The sequence below is a fragment of the Hylobates moloch genome, unplaced genomic scaffold (genome assembly GCF_009828535.3).
Source record: "Hylobates moloch isolate HMO894 unplaced genomic scaffold, HMol_V3 SCAFFOLD_11, whole genome shotgun sequence".
NCBI classification, from domain to species: Eukaryota; Metazoa; Chordata; class Mammalia; order Primates; family Hylobatidae; genus Hylobates; species Hylobates moloch.
The window spans coordinates 75,228,320-75,253,473 of record NW_026652286.1 but is presented as its reverse complement, the minus strand read 5'-3'; the positions used below and the strand labels follow the sequence as shown (position 1 = coordinate 75,253,473).

The following is a 25,154-nucleotide window of genomic DNA, read 5'->3' as shown; positions in this document are numbered from 1 at the left end:
AATAAGCACATGAAAAGATGCTCAACATCAATAGTCATGAGGAAAATGCAAATGAAACCCACAGTGAAACACTTCTTCACACCTACTAGAATGCCATAGTCAAAAAGTCACATAACAATAAGTGTTGGTGAGAATATGGAGAAATCAGAACCCTCATACATTGGTAGTAGAAATGCAAATTAGTATAGCCGCTTTGGAAAGCAGTCTCCTGCTCCTCAAAATGTTGAACATAGAATTACCATTTAACCCAGAATTCCACTTTCTCTTGAGGATATACCCAAGAGAAGTAAAAACATAAGTCCACATAGTAGCTGTATACAAATATTCATAGCAGCATTATTCATAATAGAGAAATGCTGGAAACAACCCAAATCTCCATCAAGTGTTGAATGGATATATAAAATGTGATAAATTCATACAATGGAATATTATTTGGCCACAAAAATGAATGAAGTGCTGGTACATGGTACAACATGGATGAATCTTGAGAGCATTATACTAAATGAAAGATGTCAGTCATGAAAATCTGCACATTATATAAAATGTCCATAATAGGCAAGTTTAAACAGAAGAAAGTAGATAGTGATTGTCTAGGTCTGGTTGAGATGGAAGGATGAGGATGTGGGATATGGGGACTTACAGTGAAAAGGCATAAGGTTTTTGTGGGGGCGGGTGATGGCAACATTCTAAAATTGATTGTGTTGATGGTAGCACAATTCTGTGACTATAATCATGCATCGCTTGCTTAACAATGGGGCTGTGTTCTGAGGAATGTGTCATTAGGTGATTTGGTCAACCAGTGAACATCATAGAGTGTACTTACACAAACCTAGAGGGTATTGCTTACTACCCACTAAGGCTATATGGTATACCCTATTGCTCCTATAGCTCCTACAGACCTATACAACATGATACTGTACTGAATACTGTAGGTAATTGTAATACAATGGTAAGTATTTGTGTATCTAAATTTAGAAATGGTACAGTAAAAATACAGTGCTATAATCTTATGGGACCACTATCATGTACATGTTTGTCATTTCCTGAAATGTCGTTATATGGCAAATGACTGTGCACTAAAAAACCACTGAATTGTTTAAATAAGAGAGAGAACTATTGCAAGAATTCTGCCAGAGATGATGAGTTTGGGAGTTGGGGTAGATTTGATTGTTCTTCAAACAGTAGAAAATATAGGTCTGGGTGACTGACTAGTTGGGGGTCATTTCCTTAATAAATGGGTTTTCAATTTTGGAATTTATCAAGACAGTAAACATAAGAAATGAAGCAGATTTAGGGGAACAAGAAGCAGCTTCAATTTGTACATATGGAGTTTGACATGCTGGTGAGAACTGAGAAGAAAAATATCAAGAAGAGATTTGGACATACAGGTCTTGAACTCAAGAGCAGTCAGGCTGGAAAGATAACTTTGGAATTCATCATGTAATCAGATGGTGATTGAGGCCATGTGAGGACATAAGACTGCCCAGGAAGATGGGGTCCAAGGACAGCACGTGATGTTTGTTATAGAAAACACAGAATATATGACAGGGAAAGAAATTCTTCAATGGCCAACACTTGCAACATCTTTTGATACTCATTTAATATTTTTCTTCTATTTTTTTCCTGGCAGTTTTCCCCATTTTTAAGTAATTATGTATGCAATTTTGTGTCCTGACGTTCTTCTACTTAATACTATAGGACACATATTTTTCTATGTTGTTACAAATTATTTGTCCCAGAATCTCCTCACAATCACTTTCCTCATGGGGTCCTGTTTCCTGACCCTCAGCTGGGATTGTACATGGCAGCTTCCTCCTCTCCTGCCTTCTCTTCATTCCCGATCATTCTCCTAGCTGCCCTTCTCTATAGATCACAAAGGCCACTTCATTCATGACAGGCATGTGATTTCTGGCTGAAATCATTAACTTCAAAATGGAATTTCAGATTTCTATTTCATTGTCCCTCCTGACCCACACTGGAAAGGTCACCTTGAGAAAACTTCCTGAAACCATCTTAGAAACCTTATCAGTAAATTCCCCTTTATGCCACCCTTTCTTGCATTCTCTTTAAGCATCCTTTAGCAGACTCAGTTACCCATTTAGTGCTTCTAAGAGGGTAGAATGGAGTCAGTTATGCCCTTGACATATGACTGAAATCAGCACAATCAAAACACCAAAAATACCTAACAAATCTAAGTTCTAAGCATGCAGATTAGGTTAAACAAAAATGCAGGCACTTTATCAAAACAATCCCTGAGTCCTTAGAATATAAATGTGGAGAGTAAGATAACATATCTGAAAAACTACATCAGGTATCTGTTGCAGGCAATGATTTATTTAATATATATTAAATGTAAATACCTTGAATCAATATTAAATGACGTAACAAATGCCCACAAAGGAAATAAACATAATTCAGATCACTATTTCTAGTTTAGTATTTAGGTTTCACAAACAAGACCTCAGTGATGAGAGGATATATGCAATGATTTTAGCAGATACTCAAGACACAGTTGATTCTCAATAAAAATTGTATTTATTTCCTTAATTTTGAAATTCAGTTACTATTTCTTGATGGCTGGCTCATTATGTGCCAGGAATCATGCTGAGCATTTTCTCATATTCTCTCATTGTCCCATCTACCTTTTCAACAATCTTGAGAAGTAGGTATTTCTTTTATTTTCATTGAACATTGTGTCTCTGAGAGGTTACATGATTCACTCAAGATCACACAGCTACAGTGGTCCATCTGAAGCTGTATTTCATGTGCTCTGAATCCAAATTCAGTGGGCCTTCCCAACCACCACATATGTTCATTCTTCAATTCTCTCCATCATTTATTTATTGTTAGTCAAAATGCCCATGATCTTCATCCCATCATATAATCTCCTTTTCTGTTACTCTCTCAGCAAAATCCTCACCACACCAGCAGACCTACTTCATCTTAATCCCCTCTCTGACTTGGTTCTCTGGACTGCCTCCAACATTTTTTAGCCCTCCTTTTTCACCCCTTCTCAACCTTGCCTACCACCGCAAATATTATCTTGTAAAGTAAGTTTAAAGATTAAACTCCTTAATGACTTAGAATCCCAGATCAAACCACGAAGTTCACTCAACCTTATACTGACAAGCCAGAGTGAATTGTTCTTGGGGCCAAAATAAATGACAAAGTCTGCTGGCTTGGGCCTGCTCTTGGTGCTACATGTGCCAGGTGTGTGTGTGTGTGTGTGTGTGTGGTGTGTGTGCGTGTGTGGTGTGTGTGTGTAAATTGTCTCTTACCCACATGACCAATGTTTTCCAGATGAGAAAAACCAGGGCTCAGAGCTCAAAGTACGTTCTCCTGATCACGGAGTCAGCAGGTAACAGAGTCAGAAATTCAAACCCAGCAGACTGTATATGTTGAGCTCTTTGGACTATAACAGAAATCCTTAATTATCTGTCCACAAACAAAGTTCTCACCAGTTCACAGCTAAATAAGAGCAGCACAATATTATAAATCAGGGAGCTTCAGTCTGTGTCAGCATAAAAACAGATTATTGGCGAGAACCATCTTTTATTCTGAGTTTATGTCCTTTCTTCCTTTTTGGTGTTAACGTTTCTTTGTCTTTGTGAAATGACTATGAAAACAGGTGGTAGTAGTTCTTTTGATGGTTAAATGGTAATGTTCTTACTTAGTAAAATGAAAAGTAGGTAACCTTGTGTTTGTTATGCAGGCCCCTGCATAATGTCTACACATAAGGTCCACCTGAAATATTAATGGTTATAGTTAATATGGATAATATGCTGGGACAGTTAGCTTCCACCCCTAGCTCCAAACATTCTGTAAAGCAGCTCAGACTTGCACTTAGCTTCAGCCTGAGTACATCTTTTTCAATGTTTGCCTCCGGCTCAACATCGCTAGAGAGTTGTCCCTGGCCTGTGTAGTCATAGCCACACAAGAGGCACATTTCAAGAGATGGTGGGAGGGATCTGGTGCCACAGGAAATTTTTCAGTAGCCCAAGCACTGAGAGAAATTGTCTGACATTTTGGTGAGAAAGGAGTGGGGTGTCCACCTGGGAGTGTCCCCATTTGGAACTCTCTGCTAATGAAGAAAGGACTTTCTCAAACTTTAAATGAAGTCTGATTCTCATACAAGTCATGCTGACTCACACGGTCACAGACTTCTTTAACAATGAGTAATTTAGATCACAAAGAGATGTATTAATCAATCTTCAGAGTTATCACTGAATGCTGGTTGCTGATCCAGAAAAAGAAATCAGGTCTACGATTCAGTCAGTCGTACAAGCTTTCCAGGAAACAAAAGCAAAGGAATTCAAGTAAATTGGTTTAAAATGCAGAAGTTCAATTATTACATATTTACTTGCTTCTTATTTACTTATTGTTCACACATTTGTTTATTCGTTCAATGTGCATTATCTGTTCAACCATTTCTCCATGGATACATAGCACTAAGTTCATAAATAAAAGCCCCTGTGAAAGGCTTTCAATGGTTTGATGAACCAAGGAATTGATAGACAGAGAAATAATTACAGCAATAAATAAGGCAATAAAAAATAGAGTTCCTTTCAAATGGCAAGGTTTTTTTGAGTTAACAGAACATGTTGCTATAATATATAGAGTGAATAATTCTAAACAATGTATGTGGAAATTTTTTGGAGACTGCTTTAAGCAAGTGACTTCCAACCTTGTGGTACCAGAATCTCAGGAACATGGGAGCATAGTGATAAAGGTCTATAATCTCTTTTAGGTATTTTAAGACCCCGATTTAAACAACAAGGGCCAGGCCCAGTGGCTTATTCCTGTAATCCCAGCACTGTGGGAGGCTGAGGTGGGAGGATTGCTTGAGACCAGGAGTTTGAGACCAGCCTGGGCAACATGGCAAGATCCTGTCTTTATAAAAAATAAAAATTAGCCAGGGTGTGGTGGTACATGCCTGTAGTCCCAGCTACTCAGGAGGCTGAGACAGGAGGATCGCTTGAGCCTGGAAGGTGAAGGCAGTGGTGAGCCATGATGGCACCACTGCACTTCAGCCTGGGCAACAGAGTGAGACCCCATCTCAAAAAAAACAAAAACGCAACAAAGAAAAAGTAAATAAACAACAACACAAATGCATGTGTATGTGCATATGACAGAGAGAGAGAAACACCTAAATAAGTTATGTGTCCATATGCCTGACCAGTATAGTGTCATCTACAACCAGTAAAAACCTCTTAGTAATATTATTTATGAATACTTTTTCTAGCTACGATGAACGGAAAAGGAAAATGGAAAAAGACTATCCAAAGAGTACTGAAGAAGAATTTTCAGGAGTAAATGGCCAAGTCGATGCTGCTGTAGAATTAAATGGTGAGTGTTTCCACTGAAAACTTTCTTCATGAAAACTATCATAAGAAATCTGGGCTTTGCTTTAACACAACAGAAAGTGGATTTCCAAGTGGGAGCCCTTGGTTTTTATATTTGGTCTTAGGTCCTTTCATAAGTTTATCTAAACAGATTATCCACTAGAAAGAGTAACTATAAAAGTTCTGCTATTGTAGTTCTCTCTTTTCTAATGGAAAGTTTTTCTTTGTTTTTGTTTTTGTGTGTGTATTTTTTTGCTGTTTTTGTTTTTGTTTTTGTTTTTGTTTTTTTGAGACGGAGTATCGCTCTGTGGCCAGGCTGGAGTGCAGTGGCATGATCTCCACTCACTGCAACCTCCGCCTCCCAGGTTCAAGCGATTCTCCTGCCTCAGCCCCCCAAGCAGGTGGGACTACAGGTACCCGCCACCAGACCCAGCTAATTTTTGTATTTTTAGTAGAGATGGAGTTTCACCATGTTGGCCATCTAATGGAAAGTTTTTAAAGTATAGCTTCAATCGATTAGTCAGCTAGATCATAAAGTCTACCTGGGTCAAGATTACCTTTTCTATCTTCAAAATACACATAGTCTTGGTCGGGCACAGTGGCACACACCTGTAATCCCAGCACTTGGGAGGATGAGGTGGTAGGATCGCTTCAGCCTGGGAATTCAAGACCAGCCTAGGCAATATGGCAAAACTCTGTCTCTACAAAAAAGTTAGCTGAGAATGATGCCACATACCTGTAGTCCCAGCTACTCAGGATGCTGAGATGGGAGGATTACTTGAGCTCAGGAGGTCGAGGCTGCAGTGAACTGTGATTGCACCACTGCACTCTAGCCTGGGCAACAGAGTGTTACCCTGTCTCAAAAAAAAAAAAAAAAAAAGTCTCAAGCTTCTCAGTGCTTTTTCCCACTCCATCATCCAACCCCTGCAATTTAACACATAGCTAGGAAAGTTGAATAGAACTTTGTTGAATAAATTTAATTGAATCTTCTGAAGTAGTCAGTTAGCACACTCTTCTTGAAAAAATAGCACAGGGCTGGACACTGTTCAGAAGTGCAAAGACCATTCCAGATGTGGCCTCTGCTCTCACAGAATTGTTCACCCAACACAGATGAAATGACCGGAAAACAGACAATCTATAATTTAGTATTGAGTCATGTGGTAGACTTCACAATCATTGCAAGAACTGATCTGAGAATTAAAATATCAGAATCGGCAGCAGTCATTGGAAATTTTATAGTAGGACTTCAGATGGGTTTTGAAGATTGGCCAGAGGCTTAATTAGGGAAAGAAAAGGGGAGGGGCTTCCTGGAGGAGAACAGCCTGAGCAAAAGCACAGCACATAACTGAGCATGGCACATTGGATGACCCCGACGAGAAGGCCTTGCCCTGGCTGGAACAAGAAAGCTCAGAAATGACTGAGAAGTTGAGGAGTCAGGTTCTAGGGCATGAAGACAGAAGACAAGCTAACTGCTGCCTGACAAATTCACAATTCTCCTTTGGTGACACCTTAAGAAAGTGACAATGACAAATCCTTCCATTTACATATGTGCTGGTCATCTTCAGTAACCCAATTTCAACTTTGTCTCTTTCAGGCTACATTTACTTCTTTTCAGGACCAAAAACATACAAGTATGACACAGAGAAGGAAGATGTGGTTAGTGTGGTGAAATCTAGTTCCTGGATTGGTTGCTAAATAGAAAAGCCTAGTCTTCCCAAGCAATGAGGATGACTGCAAGCAGCTTCTAACTGGATCTTAAGGACTAAAGCAGAATGTAGGAGAGGGATTCTTCCCATGGCCTTCAAATCAAATTAGAATTCACTGAGGATAATAATACTTCCAATTTTTTTCATAGTTGTATAATCAGAATTTTAATCCACATTAGAAAGTTTTTATATGGGCAACTTTATACGAAATCCGAATCAACACAATGCACTCTGCAGTTAGACACCATTATTTTTTTCTTACCTAATATACTGAAGCAAATTGATCAGTTTGATTTTTATTTCCAGGAGGAAGACTAGTGGTGGATTCCATCACATATATTGTAATTCTTTTCATAGGAAATGTCATTACCATATGAATTATAATTATTTGCAAGCAATGGCTTTTGTGGCCATCATTTGGCCATCATTTGTTATAATAAATATAAATTTCCCAATTTTTACTTAAAAGACATCACAACAAAATACTGCATAAGAGTTGTTTCTTGTGTGTTTAACTTTGTGTCTACTCACTGGTCTCTGATGTAGGCTTAGGTGGATAAACCTATTCAAACAAATTTTCATAGTAGGCAGGAGATGGGCACTTTGCAACAGAAAAATTTTTTAACAATAGCTAATAAAATGTTTTAATAGAACAGTTCCTCATTTCTTTTTTCCGTTAATATTTACTAGCTTCTATAATACTTTATTTGGCTACCCACACATCCTGTGTACCTATAGCAAAATTAAACCATAAGATAGCATCATAAGTACACAGACCCAGAAAAAAAATAACAGTAACTCATTCTACTTCCTGCTTCCTGGAAACAGCCTCAGTGAAACTATCTTTGACCCAGCTAAGTGAGTGTCGTTTGAATAGTTTTCTATTCAGGGGAGTTCATCTTTTTGTTTTAGTTTTTCTTACTTCAAGCTAAACCTTTTTCCCCTACCTAGTCATCAGTATAGATAAAACTATGGCTCTGTCATTCTTATAATTTTGCTATAATCTTACCCTCTAGAATGTAAAGATTCTAAAATATTTTAGTGGTCCTAAAATTGAATGATAAAATACTCGTAATACTTCATAGACCTCCTGATACATCTGCAGTGTTTAACAGATGCTACTATTGTTACCATCATTTATTAAATTTGTTTCATATAGTCACTTAAAAGACCTAATATTAAGAAAGGATGGGGTAGTTACTCAAGATTATTCTACGCTTTCCATTTGGTTTCTGTTACTGAAAGTGGCCACTTAGAGTCCACCAGATGATGGATAATTGTTGAAGACAAGGTCTGGCATCCTTGCCTTCTAATGTCAAGGTGCTTCTATAAAGGAGAAAAGTCACTTTTGCAAAAACTGCTAAGAAGGACTTCTTACCATCAATAAGCAAGGAGAAAAACACGCTGGCAATTTCTTAAAATATTTAACGTAGACTTACCCTATGACACAGCAATTTCACTCCTAAGTATATACCTATGAGAAATTAAAACATGTCTACACAAAAAAACTTGGACATAAACGTTCATAGTGTCATTATTTATAACAGCCAAAGAGTGGAAAAATGTCCAGTGAGTAATGAATGGATACATAAAATGTGGCAAATTGAGACAATAGAATGTTATTTGACAATAAGCAGAAATGAAGTCCTAACACATGCTACAACATGGAAGAAGCTTGAAAACATCATGCTAAATGAAAGAAGCCAGACAGAAAAGGTCACATATTGTATGAGTCTATTTATATAAAATGTTCATAATAAAAAAATCCATGGAGACATAAAGCAGACCAGTGCTTGTCAGTAGTTGTGGGAGGGGGTTATAACGAGTGACTACTAATGGGTATGAGGTTCTTTTTTGGGGATAATGAAAATGTTCTAAAACTGATGATGGTGATGGTTGTACAACTCTGTGAATATATCAAAAGCCATTAAATTGTACACTTTACATGAGTGAATTATATGTTATGTTAACTATATCTCAATAAGGCTGTTACATTAAAAAAAAAAAAGGAGATCAAAGTAGTGTGATGATCCATGGAGGTCATGCATTCTGGCAACTGTGTCAGGGACCACATGACAATGAAGCACCAGCCTGAGGACATCCAGTGCTGCACAAAACCAGCCAGATGTCCTCCTCATGTCCAGCACTAGCCCAGAATTGTGCATACAGAAGACACTTCGCTAGCCAATGAATTCACTGAAAGCAATAAAGCATATGCTCTCAGGTCTGACTAATGGATTCAAACTCCAGATCATCTATTTTCAACTGTGTAATGTTGACCAAATTCCCTCATCCTCATTCTCTGTCTCAGTGTCTTCCTTTGTAAAATTGAAATAATGGCAGTTTTTATCTCCTAAGGATATTTAGAGCCTTAAATATATGAGTCAAAATATGCAAAGTAGTCCCTGGCACTCTGCAGAGGCTCTATAATTGTTGTTTTTGAAGCCATTAGAGTTCATTTTGTTTTGTGATATTTTGGAGAATTTGTATATATCCCTTGAGATAGCTAAACATCTGATGAGCTATAATATCACAAGAATTGATAATCAATGACCTGAAATTTTTCTCTTCCAAATGTTAAATTAAATCAAATAAATAAAAAATACTATGTTTATCCCCCATCTCCAAAAAATAATTCTTATAAATCATCATTTTTTGTTGAGTTAAAGAATTCTTGGCTTTTAGGCCAGGCATAGTGGCTCACACCTGTAGTCCTAACACTTTGGGAGGCCAAAGGGGATGGATCACTTGAGCTCAGGAGTTTGAGACCAGCCTGGGCAAGACGGTGAGACCCCGTCTCTACTAAAAATACAAAAAATTAGCTAGGCATGGTGGTGCATGCCTGTGGTCCCAGCTACTTGGGAGGCCGAGGTGGGAGGACCACTTGAGCCCAGGGGTCAGAGGTTGCAGTGAGATGAGATTGTGCCACTGCACCAGCCTGGGTGACAGAGCAAGACCCTGTCTCAAAAAGAAAGCTCTTGGCTCACAGATATAAAATTATTACGTATTTTGGAAAGATACAGTCTCTTTAAAGCACAAGAAGGAGTGATTGTGTCATAACACAAAGCACTTATCCTCATATGATACAAGAACGTTGTGCAGAAATAATTTATAACATATACTACTCATTTGACTTCAGAGTAACTGAGTGCAAACATGACTCATTAAATAACAGTTTTGGACAAAGTGTGGTTGAAGTACTCCCTTGAGGATCACGAGGTAGCAAAACAGAGTTCATTTCCTGCTGAATTCTGTGCATTATCCTATTAATCTCAGTGATGACTCTGTGGGCAGAACCTTTGAAAGCACTACACAGGCTACTAAGGATGAATGGATTCACCTCGGTGGGGAGCTTTCCTAACAGCTCCACATTAAATTTCCTCTGGTATAAACCAAGCCCTCTTCCATTTAGCCTAGTCCTAAATGAAAGACCTAAATTTATCTTTTCGGTCTTCTGTTTCTTTTCAAATGTTTATTGGGAAACACCTTAGATGTCCATTTCACAAAGCAAATGGAAAACAAACTATGCAGTTTTCCATTCAGAATTCTGTGTGTAATATTTTTAAATGGTCACAGGGTCTTCAGGGTGCTTTTATTTATATATTATCCAGATGTTTTTCTTTATTCCTGTTAGTTATTTTTCTTTTACAGACACTGATATTGAAGGTTCTTTGTGAATATTCATAGCTAAAATTACCCAATGAAGTGCCATTTGAGAGGAAATGCATACTGCTGGCCAATAGGTTGGTGTTTTAGACTACCGTAATGGAGCTTAGAAGAGTCCAGGCCAAAAGATCATCGGCATTTCTCCCCAGTAGGTCTGGGTAAAAAGTAGAAACAGCATCTTCTGATCATCTGTCATCTGCCAAGCCTCCTGCCCTTGGTCTCATTCCAATCCCTAAGTGGCTTGTCAACACGATCAGTTTAAAAGGTATCCTGTTATACTCAAAATGTCATAATTTCGGATTTGCTCCCAACACCTAGACCCTTGGAACTGAACTAGAAGCAGAATTGGGAAGCTTGCTGGTAAATAAATTACAATGGGAAATTAGCGAATGCCTTCGGGATCCAAAATAGGACTCTTTTTTTTTTATGCAACATCTCTTCATTTTAATGTCTTCTCCATTAGTCTTAACATTCTTTCCTTTAATCTAATGTATCATTTAATATGTTTGGAGGTGAAAGTAAACTTTTGTTGCACAATGCAGCATGTTGTTCTGACAAGAGTTTGAGAAGAGATGAGAAGAGAAAAGCATGGGAGGGAGTAAATGAGAAACAAATTGCAAAACATCAGTTAAGAAATGTAACACTTAAGTCCATCTCAGATTATTTGCAGTGAATGTCTGTAAAAAAAAGAATGTCTGTATAAATAGTTAGCAATTTGTTTATTCTTGGAAAGTCCCAGGCCTGTAATGCAGTGATAAACAACGTGAGTTTTTGAGTTGGGTATAAAACGTGTTTACAGCTGCCTCTATAGAGAATGGATGTCAAAAGTCCCATGACAGCACATTCCAGTTGAATTGCAGACTGCTGAATGATTGTAGCGTGTCACTTTGCCAGATTTTAAATGTATTTCTATATATGAATTAGCAATTTCTGTGAGTAATTTTATCAGTGGTTTCTTTTGAAATGTTTAATTTCTAAAATTAGTTCATATTTACAAACAATCAATTCAGCCTTTTTGAAGGCTCTAGCTACCCCCCCATCTCTACCCTTAATATTCACTCTCAATTCACTAGAAAATACTTATTAAGCACCTACTCTGTGCTGGCACCAACCTATGCTCAGCTGCTTTCTTGCATAAACTCCTGCCCTCAAGGAGCTTAGATTCCATTAAAGAGACACACAATATTCAAATGAATAGAGCTCTATAATGAAAGATAGTGGAAGTGCTTTGAAAAAATAAATAAAGCAGTGCAAGTAATAAAGAATGTTGGAGTGCCATTTTATAAAAACATGTTTAGGAAAAGGACATACTGGGTCCAGGGTATTCATGCAGAATAACTAAAGGGAGGGAGGAAGCTGTGGAAGTCTCTAGAGGTTTCAGGTAGAAGAAGCAATAAGCGCAAGACCTTGAGGTAGGTAGGAAGGATTTGCACCTGTTTTAGGCACACCAGGAAGGCCAGTGTGGCTGGAGAGAGTGAGGGAGAAGGAAAGTACAAACAGATCGGATCAGAGAAGCAGCTAACCAAGCTATGGAAGCCTTGTGGGTCCCTGTGATAAGAAGGGTTTTCAGCAGGTTCATAACATGTTCTGACTGCTTTTATAACAGATTATAAAAGCACATGATGCATTCAAGGACACTAGACAGTGCCATTTTCCAGGGTAGAAATGATGCTGGCACTGACCAAAGAAGTGGCAATGAAAATGCTAAGATTGTCAGATTGAGGAATATTTTCCAGGTAAAGCCAACAGTATTTGTATCTAAAGTGCATGCAGAATTTAATAAAAAGAGAAGGATCCACAATGACTCCAACGTTTTTGGCCTAAACAAGTGAAAGAGTAGTGGTGAAATGAGAAAGACCAAAGGAAGAGCAGGTGTACGGGAGCTGGAGATCAAGAGTGCAATTTTGAATTCATTGAGTTTAAGATACCTATTAGACACCCAAGGGGAAATGTCCATATATAAAGAGCTTAAGTAGGTAGATATAGATATAAAAAGCTTGGGTTCAAGGAAGAGTTTGAGACCCAAGGTAGAAATTTAGGAGTTAAGCCTTAAATTGTTATCTACATTCCTTTTGATTTCCTCCACATTCTATGTGGAATTTAGGGCAACATAAATTATTAAAATATAGGAAGGCAGATGAAAAATGATCTCAAGCTTTTTAATTATCATCCAGTGTTAGTAAGCACATTCTTTCCCACCTCAAGAACATAGTTTAGTTTTCAACAAAAGTTGCACACTTTTTTTGAAGTTTTTGTTTTTTGGTCTTCATTTTTCTATTTCTTGTTTCCAAAATCAAAGAAGAAATCAGAAAAGAAAACATAAAATCTTAAAGATTGTTCTGAATGAAAGTTGTTGAGCTGGGCGCGGTGGCTCACGCTTGTAATCCCAGCACTTTGGGAGGCCAAGGCGGGAGGATCACGAGGTCAGGAGATCGAGACCACAGTGAAACCCTGGCTCTACTAAAAGTACAAAAAAATTAGCCGGGCGTAGTGGTGGGCGCCTGTAGTCCCAGCTACTCGGAGAGGCTGAGGCAGGAGAATGGCGCGAACCTGGGAGGCAGAGCTTGCAGTGAGCCGAGATCGCGCCATTGCACTCCAGCCTGGGCAACAGAGCGAGACTCTGTCTCAAAAAAAAAAAAAGAGAAAGTTGTTGAAAATCTTAAGGATTGTTCTTCAGGAACTAACAAGATCCTATGCTAATAAGTATTACTTATTAATACAGTAATAAGTAGCCTAAGAACTTATTAATACTTTAATAAGTAGCCTAGGAACTTAATAAGAAGGATAAAAGAATTTTTGAGATTTAAAAACATCTGTTTTATTCTTACAGTAAAGACAGTTCTGTTTGTAATCTCATCACGTCTTAAAGAGAAAGTGAGTAGCAAGTTCCCTTAATAAAGTTTTCAAATAAGACAGTTTTTTCAATTAATTTTTTAGTTAACTTCTAATTTAATTGCATTGTAGTTTGAGAATGTGGTCTGAATGATACAAGCTTTTTTAAATTTGTTGAGACTTACCGAAATTTGTCTTGTGACTTACCATATGATCAAATTTTTGTAAATGCTGTGTTCAGATGTAGGTTTTCAGTAAGTGAACTTTCTTTTGCACATCTTGTTCTCGGATGTCTCACTGATTTCCCCTGTGAGCTCACATTTTCATGGGATCATCAGTGTCCCCAGCTAGGAGAGGCATGAAGGCCTGTATCTTTTTTGTTCCCTGCTTGATGAGCACAGAGGCTGGGATGGGATTGAAGCACCTCTGGGCAGCATTCTTGGTAATGAGGTCTGGACTCAACCCCTGTCATTCTCATTCACTCTTATCAATGAATCCTTCTCTCAGGGACCCCTCAGAAATTCAGTCTTAGGCTTTGAGTATTTCTGGGGGCTGCTACTATGTCTGTAATGGCCTCCCCAGCCATGAGGAACTGTGAGTCAATTAAACTTCTTTCCTTTATAAGTTACCCAGTCTCTAGCCTGGGGAGGAGTGAAGGAAGGGATCTCTCAGGAGCTGGTGTGTAATTTTAAGTAGATCAGCCAGGAAAGGCCTCACTAAGAAGGTATAAAATAGCTTCTTAATGAGAAAGAAAACCCATTTTCTTTTCTGGGTGGCTCTGTGTTCCCATCCAAATCTCATCTCAAAATGTAATCCCCAGGTGTTGAGGGAGGTACCTGCTGGGAGGTGACTGAATCATGGGGGCAGTTACCTGCATGCTGTTCTCATGATAGTGAGTGAGTTCTCATGAAATCTGATGGTTTTATAAGTATTTGGCAATTCTTCCTTCTATTCCTTTTTCTCTCTTTTTCCTGCCACCTTGCAAAGAGATGCCTGCTTCCCCATCACCTTCTGCTATAATTGTAAGTCTCCTGAGGCCTCCCCAGCCATGAGGAAATGTGAGTCAATTAAACTTCTTTCCTTTATCAGTTACCCAGTCCCTGGTATTTCTTTATAGCAGTGTAAAAAAGGACTAATACAGCAAATTGTTACTGGTAGAGTGGGGTACTGCTATAAAGATACCCAAAAACTTGCAAGTGACTTTGGAACTGGATAACAAGCAGAGGATGGGACAGTTTGGAGGGCTCAGAAGGAGAAAGGGAGATGTGGGAAAGTTTGGAACTTCCTAGAGACTTGCTGAATGGTTTTGACCAAAATATTGATAGTGATATGGACAATGAAGTCCAGGCTGAGATGGTCTCAGATGGAGATGAGGAAATTATCGGGAACTGGAGTAAAGGTTACTCTTGCAATGCTTTAGCAAAAAGACTGGTAGCATTTTGTCCCTGCCCTAGAGATCAGTGAACTTTGAACTTGAGACAAATTATCTGAAACTAGAACTTATATTTAAAGGAGGGGCAGAGGATAAAAGTTTGGAAAATTTGCAGCCTGATCATGCAGTAGAAAAGAAAAACCCATTCAAGCTGGCTGCAGAAATTTGCATAAGTAACAAGGAGCTGAATATTAACAGTCAAGATAATGGGGAAAATGTATCCAGGGCGCGTCAGAGATCATCACAGCAGCCCCTCCCATCACAGGCCTGGAGGCCTAGGAAGGGAAAATGGTTTCATAAGCCAGGCCTAGGGTCCCCACTGCTGCTCTGTGCAGCCTCAGGACTTGGTGCCCTGCATCCCAGCCACTTCAGCTCCAGCTGTGGATAGAGGGGCCAAGGTACAGTTCAGGTTGTTTCTTCAGAGGGTGCAAGCCCCAAGCCTTGGTGGCTTCCATGTGGTGTTGGGCCTGCAGGTGCACAGAAGTCAAGAATTGAGGTTTGGGAACCTCCGCCTAGATTTCAGAGGATGTATGGAAATGTCTGGTTGTCCAGCTTGCTGCAGGGGTGGAGGCCTTATGGAGAACCTTTGTTAGGGCAATGTGGGAGGAAACTTAGTTTCTATTTCTAGAGAGCTATAAAATAGCCTAGTCATCAGAGAAAGTCATAGGTGCACACCCTGTAGAATCAGATACTCTCTGGAAGAGACATACTTTCATGTGTGTGTCAGGGCGATGAAAAACCAACACAGGTACCTTGTAAGCATTCCACTAGAGTTAGCCATTATTTGAAAGTAAGCTCTGATATTAGTTCCTAATATTATGCTGAGACTTGAGGTTTCAATTCTTTAATTTCCTTTTGAAGTAATTTCTACAATTAAAAACAGCATATTGAAAGTTAAAATTAAACAGAAGAGTGTCCTCTAAGTCAAAGCACTGCTTTCTCTTCCCTTCTTGAAAAACACTATTCTTCATAAAACTGGTTACTGGGTGAACCTACTGAGGGAGGGGACATCTGAGAGAAGGGACACTTCCTGGGTCAGGACAGGTGATATGGCTCAGAAGTTCATCTGAGCACCCAAAGGCAGTGCTTGGCATCTGGTACCTGCTGCTCCTTCAGGTCTGGGAAAGTGCGGGTGGGTCCAGAGCCTCTAGGCAAGAACTAGAAGATATTCCTCTGTCTGTTTTCACCCCGGAACCACCCTTCAAACCCACACATGATAGGTAATTGGAGATGAGTACTGAGGCAGTACAATGCCAAAATAATGAGCTAAATAAAAAATTTTCATCAAGTACTTTTGGGTACAACCACAATTTCAACAAAAACATAAGAAACTCTTGGCATTTGAGGTTTTGACAGTTGAGGTTCCAGCTTTTTGCAAGCACAAGATGTCCAAGGACATGAGTTTGCCATTTTGCTAAAGCGCAAATGTGGTGCACTTGCATCATGATGATGGTATAGATGGGAGAATTACATCAGCAGTAAATACCCCTGGCCAGTGGGCATCCACATTATAGCATGGCTTACCCATATCCCTCGCCAGTGTCAAGGTTCTGCTGTATTTTTAACTATCTTTCATATGCTCTACACTCTAGGGAACAGAAAAACACAAATACCGTATAATTGGACAGGAGGTTGTTATTTAAAAAAAAAAAAAGAAAGCAAAGAAAGAAAGGGAAAAAAGATAAATTCCTTACCATCAAAGAACATTTATTTTCATTGGGAAGACAAGATGAAATTGATAAAATGGTCAACACCAGAGATAACATAGCCAAGAGCTGAAGTAGTTCTATAAGAAAATTCCAGAAAAGTCAAGGGGCCCATGAGTGATTTTGGAGGAGTGAGGTTTTGAATCTCATCCTGAAGGAAGTACACAATTTGGGCAGGTGGAAAAGCAAGAGTGGGCATTGCAGAAATAAAAAGGGGAGTTGGAACAGGAAGATAGTACCAGGAAATGGAACTAGTTTAGAATGTGCATGGTGTAGAACAGGAAAAGGACAGCCTTCGGTGTCAGAATTAAAGTAAATAGAAAATAAAATTTTTCATAGGTGACAAGAAGAAAATAGCATTGAATAAATTCTACATTGTGCCAGGTTCTTTCACCTTATTATTTAACATAATCTTTTTTAAAAAATCCTTTATGAAGGAAAGATCAGCATCATCCCCACTTTACAGATGAGTACACAAAGAAGACCCAAGATGTTAGGGGTCGTGATCAGCTAAGATTTATATCCCAGTCCCCAATCCCTGTGACTCTCAACTCTTCTGACAACTCTTAGTGCTTTTTTTTTTTTTTTTTTTCTGAGACAGAGGCTCACTCTGTCTCCCAGGCTGGAGCGCAGTGGCGTGATCTCAGCTCACTGCAACCTCTGTCTCCTGGGTTCAAGCAATTCTCCTGCTCAGCCTCCTGAGTAGCTGGGACTACAGGCATGTGCCACCACACCCAGATAATTTTTTTGTATCTTTAATAGAGACGGGCTTCACCATGTTGGTCAGGCTTGTCTCAAATTCTTGACTTCAAATGATCTGCCCACCTCGGCCTCCCAAAGTGCTGGGATTACAGGCGTGAGCCACTGCGCCTGGCCCTGCTTTTTCTAATTATACCTCATGGAGACGACCCCAAAGAAGAGGTATTTGACTACGTTCTAGATGTTAACCTCCTGAGTGGCAGGAACTCATTGCCCAGCATTTAATTGATGCTAAATACTCATTAGATGAGTGAATCAAATAATAAGTCAGCAGAGAATCCATTCTTGGAAGATAAATGGTATAAATACACAATAAAGGGGAAATCATCATAATTTTTAAGGGAATTATGTAGAGTTAGGACTGTTATATTGGGCTTACATTGGAAAGATCCTGAAAATCCAGCTGAAAAACTGGAATTTATTCCATAAAAAAAAATATAGGTTACAAAATGCAGTTTTTCACTGGAGCTATAAGATAAAGGTGGTGTTTAAAATAATATTTTAAATTAATAAGTACTCATCAAGGTAACTGAAAGGAACAATTACTTACATACCTTATGTGAATATAGTGGACTTTCATATCTAGAGGAGGAGGACAAGGGAGAAGAATCAGAAGGAGCAGGAAAAGGGGGGAAAGGAAGGCAAAAAGAAGAAAAAGAAGACAAAGAATAAAATCGGGAAAGAGAAGATGAGCAGCAGGGGCAGTAACAATAACAGGAGAAAGAGAAAGAGGAGTGGAAGAAAGTAAGAAGGAGGAGAAGAAACAGCAAGTGACATCCTTCTCTTAGGAAAACATTATAGGTTTATTCAACAGACATAAAATTACTCTGGGAAATTGCTTACAAAAGTTTACAAATGCTTCCAAGTTCTGTAGAAATCTCATTACAGACAGGTAGTAAACAGTTTGCAGGCAGGCCTTGGCCCATGGGCCACATTTTCAGTAACCCTGGGCCATAGGACACAGCCATTCAAAATAATGTGCCTTCATTTCAAACTTGTCATCATATGAACAATATTATTCAGCAAGTTTCCAAACTGAGCATGCTGTGACTAAAAGTTATCATCTTTAAAGTGTGTTACTATTCTATACACTAGTTTTGTGAAATATTTTAAAATACCACAGAGAAGGAAAAGAAGGGAGGAAAAAATAAAATTGGCTATCAATTTCATAACTGCACCAAAAATTATTTCAGTAAGGGCTTTTTCATAAAATATCACAACCAAGTGTCAAAATTCCACTGAGGAGAGAATAACAGAACACTAGCTTAAATTTACCAGGTGAGAATTTAATGAGGTACAGCAGTCCCCCTTTATTCATCAGGGATGCATTTCAAGACCCCCAGTATGTCTCGTAGTGGGGGGATAGTACCAAATCCTATATATACTATTTTTTTCCAATATATACATACCTAGGATAAAGTTGAATTTATAAATTAGACACAGTAAGTGATTAACAATAATTAATATTAAAATAGAACAATTAGAGCAATTTACTGTAATAAAAGTTATTTGAATGTGGTCTCTTTATCTCTGTCTCTCTCTTTCAAAATATCTTATGTTCATAAAAATAACCTACTGCGGTTGACCGTGAGTAACTGAAACTGCAGAAAGTGAAACCACAAATATGAGAGACTACTTTATAAATAAGAATGTTGTTTACAATGAAAACTGTCAAGTACTTCAATGTAATAGCTGTCATGCCAAGAAAACCTGCCTAGTAGCCTAGCATCATGAGACTTAACCTTGCCTATTAGGAAGTCAGCCAATTTCTGCCTAAGATTTAATTATTCTTCTAACAGAACCCAAACTTCTAACACAACCCAAACTCCAAAACATGACTACGTGGCTAATCTGCCTATGGTGTGCCAAGAACTTCAAGGCAGTAAAGCTTAGGAATTTAAGTACCAGAGAACACGAAACCACAGACTATTAATAAAATATAGTACAGACAGTCCCCAAGTTAAAATAGGGTGTGTTTCAAAACTTTCTTCATTGGCTCTTCAGAACTCAGAATACTTTTCCCATAATGATGATATTATAAACTAACAAAAGGCTAATACATGCATATGTAAGAGAAGTACTGTGTACTAGGAATGAAAAAGTATAGAAAATTGCCAAAGTATAAACTTTTTAATGTTCAAAAATATATTTATGAGAATACATAGTGAGCACGTTTCAAATATTTAAACTTAATGAGGGAACCATTAGGATGGTAAAGGCTGTTTAAAGAAGTATATGCAAGACTGGTATATAGAATTAGTAAAAGAAAAGATGCTAAAATAAGATTGCTAAATTAGATACTGGGTAGATTAACAGCTCACCAAAGTGGTATAAAATTATTTTAAACTGAGAACATCTTAATCTACAATCACCAAAAAAATAAAAATAAAACATTATCTACACTTATGCAGGTACTCCCAAAAATTCACCTGCCATGGACACTACCCACAACCCCTCACCCAGAGAGTTTCCTGTTTCAGAAAATACTGACCCTCAGCACCAGGAAGTATGAATTTAGCTGCGTATTAGCATCAAAAAGCCAAATAGAGCCTTTCATACTTTCCTATTAATGCCATAAACCTCCCCTCCATTTTTGCTAAATTGGAATACAAACCTTTATCTCTGGCTACTAAACGAGTTACTCATTACTGAGTACTTCTGTAGGCACAAAAACTTTTGTTCTGTTAATCTATTCTTAGTTAATCCAAAGGCCTAGACCATTCAAACCTAAGAAGGTTAGGGGAAAGTTTTCCTCCCAACAGAGCAAAACTGGCTAATGTTGTAAAGAGCTATAAAATCATAATCTCTGGATTATCTTTTCTACTGAAGGGTTCAAAACATGCTACCCTCAAAATATGCCACTTGTCATATTGCTTATTTCAAGCTAAAGTAAATTGAGAACCAGCCAATGCAGAAAAAGCTCTTCACTTCCCCCTCACCTGCTTAAAATAATGTATAAACTTCCCCTTCTGTAAAGAAAATTTACATTTACAAAGAAGATTTCTATTAGTAGAGGTATCTATACCAGGAAGAGAACAACTCCAAGACAATTTTTATTGCCTGAGAGACTCTATCCACATAAGAAGGTAAACTATATTCGCCCTACATTTCCTCCTCTCACCTTCCCATCATTTGCCTCCACCACTCCCCAGAAGTTCCAAAGCCCTATTTTTTCCTATAGCTTATGCTGACATATGTCTCAGTTATCTGGGTACTTCCTTAAGTCTCATTTTTAGTGGCATTCCCATGCGTCTGTCCATAAATTAAAGTTATTTTTCTCCTGCTAATGTTTTATGTCCTTTTAATTCTTAGACCAGCCACAGAACATAGAGGGGTAGAAGGAAGCATTTTTTCCTCCCCTATACAATCACACAGAAATCAATTTCATCTCTACCAAATGAAAATTATTTTCAACTCTGTAGTGATAGATGTTAATTTCTAGAATCTAATCCTAATCAATAGTAAATAGTAATTTTAACAAAAGAAATGACAGGATTTTTAGGTGCTGCTTTCCAGTTGGAAATTTCTGCGGCCGGCAGCACTCCTGCCCCAGCTTCACTCCACTCGGGGCTCACTGCTGGACTTGCCCCACATACTCTGCCCAGCAGGCTGTGCTGTGCTCATGCTGCCGACCTACATCTCACACCCACCAAGGGCAAGCCAGGAGCACCAGCTGCTACAGCAGTGGGGGGCAACTCCAGGCGCCAGCTCTGTACAAGGCTGCAGCTGGACCAGGAATACTGGAAGTGGCCTCCACCTTGGGCACCAGCATCTGGATGAGAGGAACTTGGTGGTGCCTGAAAAACTCAGAGACATCAGCAACCATGGAACCCAAAGGGGGTGTTACAGCTCCAGCTTGGGGAGTCCTGAGGTCTGAGCTCCACAGGATTGCAGCTCTTCTCTCCCGTGGTCCAGAGAATGGGAATGTGTCAATGCCCACAGCTCAATGAGCCAGCCAGGAACATGTTACAGTCTTTTTTGCACCCATCATTCAGCAGGTCCCAGGTTCTTGCCCTACATTCAAGAAGAATGAGTTATGCAGCCAACCAGAGGGTGACCAAGGCAGAGAAGAGTTTTATCAAATGGCAGAACAGCCCTCCACAGAGAGGGGACCCAAAGTGAGTAGCCCCTACCCAAAGTTGGGTAGTCCCTCCATGTGGCTGAGTCTGGGGTTTTTATAGGCTCAGAATGGGGGAGATGTGGGCTGTAGGTACCCTTGGAAAAGGCAACACTTGATTGATTAAAAGGAAGTTTTCAGAAATAACCAATCAGAAAAGAGCAGGCACACAGAAATAGTTCTCACTTGGGTCGTGGACTCTGCCCCGAACCCGCAGCCAGGTTTTCAGGCTTCAGGTCGTTTTTGGCTTGAGGGTCAGGTTTCACTGTGGACCCACCCCTGTCTGCCTAGGAATATGTCTGCCTCCTGCTGTTATCAGTAACATCATTCTAAAGCATCAGATGTCCCTCAGGTCAGCTTGTTAGACAATGCTTTTATATGAGTTTGAAAGGACACAACTATCTCTACGTTTTCTAAGTCTGGAATAGTTTTCCTTAATGATAAATTTCTAAACAGTAAAATTCATTGAAAAATTTTAAAATTTATCCTAAATTAGCATCTTTTAAAATGTAGATTATTTAAATAAGACGGTTGGGGCATCATTATTTTCATTGTTTTCCTAAGTTGGGCTTATTGAGGTACATATGGTAAAGTTCACCCATTTTAAGTGTACAGTTATGAGTTTTGGTCAGGTAACCAACACCACTATCAAGATGTAGATTGTTTCCATCACCCAGAAAAGTTCCTTTGTGCTCCTTTGTAGTCAATTCCCTCAGCTTTCTCTAGTCCGTGGTAACTACTGATCTATTTTCTGTTCATATATTTTCTCTTTTCCAGAATGTCACGTAAATAGAATCAGTTCTCATCAATGCCAATTTTTGCATTTGTGCTTTAGCTTTGATTAGTCTATTCATTCTGCAAACATAAACATATCAGAAATATGCATATGCATTATTACAAATAGGCAGAAAACTAGAGGCAGCATTTTGGTTGTTGGGTTTTTGTTCTTGTTGTTTTTTTTTTTTGCTTGAGACAAGTCTCATTCTGTCGCTCAGGCTGCAGTGCAGTGGTGCGATCATAGCTCACTGCAACCTCTGCCTCCTTGGCTCACGTGATGCTCCCACCTTAGTCTCCTGAGTAGCTATTACCACAGGTGCATGCCCCCACACCTGGCTAATTTTAAAATTTTTTTTGTAGAAACAAGAGTCTCACATGTTTCCCAGACTGATCTCTTACTCCTGGCCTCAAGTGATCCTCCTGTGTCGGCCTCCCAAAGTGCTAGGATTATAGGCATGAGCCACCATGCCCAGCCTAGAGGTAGCATTTTGAACTAACTAGTCAGAATGCAAATACAACTCTGTGAAATAGCTGAAGTATTGTCACTAAATTTTTATCAATAAAATATAAAGAGGATCATCCCTAAGAAAAAATCTAATTTAATAGTTGCATATAGAAGGAATACAATTCAAGTAATACCTGCAATGTTAACTTAGTAAACTAAATCCTGTTAGGAAGATTCCCCTCCATGACACTATTATGGTCACTGTCCTCTGTACATACTGCCACGGCCACAGACATCGCGTAAACCTGCCTGATGCCCTTACCATCTTAGGTGGCAACCATACAGCCTTCAGGGATGAGTCCCAGGAAGAGGGCTTCCAACATGAAATTTCCCACCCTTGCTTTATTACATGGCTACTGCAGAGCCCAATATGAGAGAAGTCAATCAAGTGGTACCTGAAGGCAGAAAGTACACTACATTTTCTGAACTCTCTTGTCATGAATTCTTCATTGCCTAGGTCTAAGCTAGTCCCTGTACTGGAAAATAGGCTGCCTGGGAGACTTCCCAGAGCACTGACTATGCCCAGAGCACTGACATAATGACATAAAAGAGTGCATTTGTATTGACTGCCTTCCTACAGCAGGCAAAATGGTTGTCGCAAAGTCACATCTTTCCTTTTTCTCAGAGTTGGCAATCTCTGAAAAGTGGTTTGTAAAGCTCACTCCACCTAGAAGTAGGGTGATATATAGGAAGAATATAAAGTTGACGGTCACTCTTCTATGTTCAAAACCTGTCCTACTTTATAAACTTGCTCAAATTACTCCTTGAGCTTGTTTTCCTGAATGAAAAATGGGGATGCTAAATACGGTAAACTATTTGCAGAAATGGCCACAGTAATTCTTATCAGCCCTGTACATGTGCCTGCTTAAATGTGAATTTGGCACTCCTTCTATATTGAAGTGGAATGTATTTTTTTATTCCTTAAATCTAAACTTCAATTTGGGCTTGAATAGGGCATTATCAAATGTAATGCAAGCAGAGGATTGAAAAATATGTACTCGTTGGAGCTTGAGTTGTCTTGCTGTTAGAAACCATGAGACCACCATGTGAAGTATTATCAGCTAGTCTTCCAGAGAATGGGAGGTTATACAGGGAGAAGCCAGCCATTTAAGCCATTTTAGCTGCCTCAAAAGTCCCAGCCATCCCAAACATCCCAGCCAACCATAGACACCCAAAAGCTAGAAAAAATGTTGATTTTAAGCCACTGTGTTTGGAGTGATTTATTATATAGCAAAAGCTGATACAATAAAATAAGGATTACTAATGTGCATAAAACCTGTTACATGGTAGTAGTTCAATAAATGACTACACAAATAAATATTAAGTGACTTAGTACAATTTAAGCTTGTTGTAGAAAAGGAAAAATTATCTCCACCACTGAAAATATTTCCTAGCACATAATAGCCTCCTAATAATTTTTTGAATACATTGACAGAGACTAGTTGCCGTTCTTTCTCACAGCACAGAACTGCTTTAATGTAATGAAGAATATATTTCAAAATCTCTCAAGGGTCTGTAGGGTAACGAGGGAAAGCTTCACCTTTGCCCTCTGAAGGTTTGCTGAAAATGAACTGACAAAAGGCAGATTAATAGGAGAAAAAGTCATAAAAAATGTATTTAATGTGCATAAGCATGGGAGAATCACGGGAAAATGATTGCCCAATAATCCAATGAGGTCTGGATGCTTATATAGCCTTCTTCATACGGCACGGAGTAAATAACAAAGTTCCTTTGAGCTTGGAGGGAGGTGGTGAGAAGGCAAGGGACAGAACTTCACAGTGAACAAAGGTAGTCTTATTATCCAGTTAAAGCTTCCCAGTTAATCTCCTGGAGCTGCCCTCAGAAGAATAGATGGAAAGTCTGTCTAGGTGTGGTGATGACTCCCAGTATCTCCTCTTCTCTGGTGGTTAATCTTTTCTGGTTATTTCATGTGATTCTTAGGAAGGGTGTTTTAAGACAATTGCAATTCTTCTTGTAAGAAGCTTTCTTAGTCAGAAAAGAAAATTCCACAGAGTCTCTTCTTTCTTCATGAAGAAAAAGGATCAGAGAGACAGGGAGAAAGGGGAAGGTCAGAGAAAGACCTTGGTTCTGAGGCTTATTTCTAAGCTCCTTCAATTTTCTTTAATTCCAAGCACTCAACATGCCAAAGCACCATATTTTGGGGTATCGCTTTCTGTACCCCAAAAGGCCTCACAACCAAATTTTCAATATATCTAGTATTTTTTACTTAGATTTTCTGTTCTTTAAAAGTACACTGTGGTCTAGATCAATGTGAGTTACTAAATCCATATTGTTGGTAATGTCTAGTATTG

General features: G+C 38.9%; 1 protein-coding gene across 1 annotated transcript in view; it reads left to right on the top strand.

Annotated features, from left to right (window-relative positions):
• The window catches only part of MMP20 (matrix metallopeptidase 20), a 46,199-nt gene extending 38,668 nt beyond the window's left edge, over nucleotides 1-7,531 (top strand). Inside the window, exons 9-10 of the mRNA XM_032168116.2 lie at nucleotides 5,243-5,346; nucleotides 6,937-7,531. Of these exons, the coding sequence (XP_032024007.1) occupies nucleotides 5,243-5,346; nucleotides 6,937-7,037 (205 nt within the window). The 3' untranslated portion in view covers nucleotides 7,038-7,531. The remainder of the gene's footprint in view (nucleotides 1-5,242; nucleotides 5,347-6,936) is intronic.
• The last annotated feature ends 17,623 nt before the right edge of the window (nucleotides 7,532-25,154 follow it).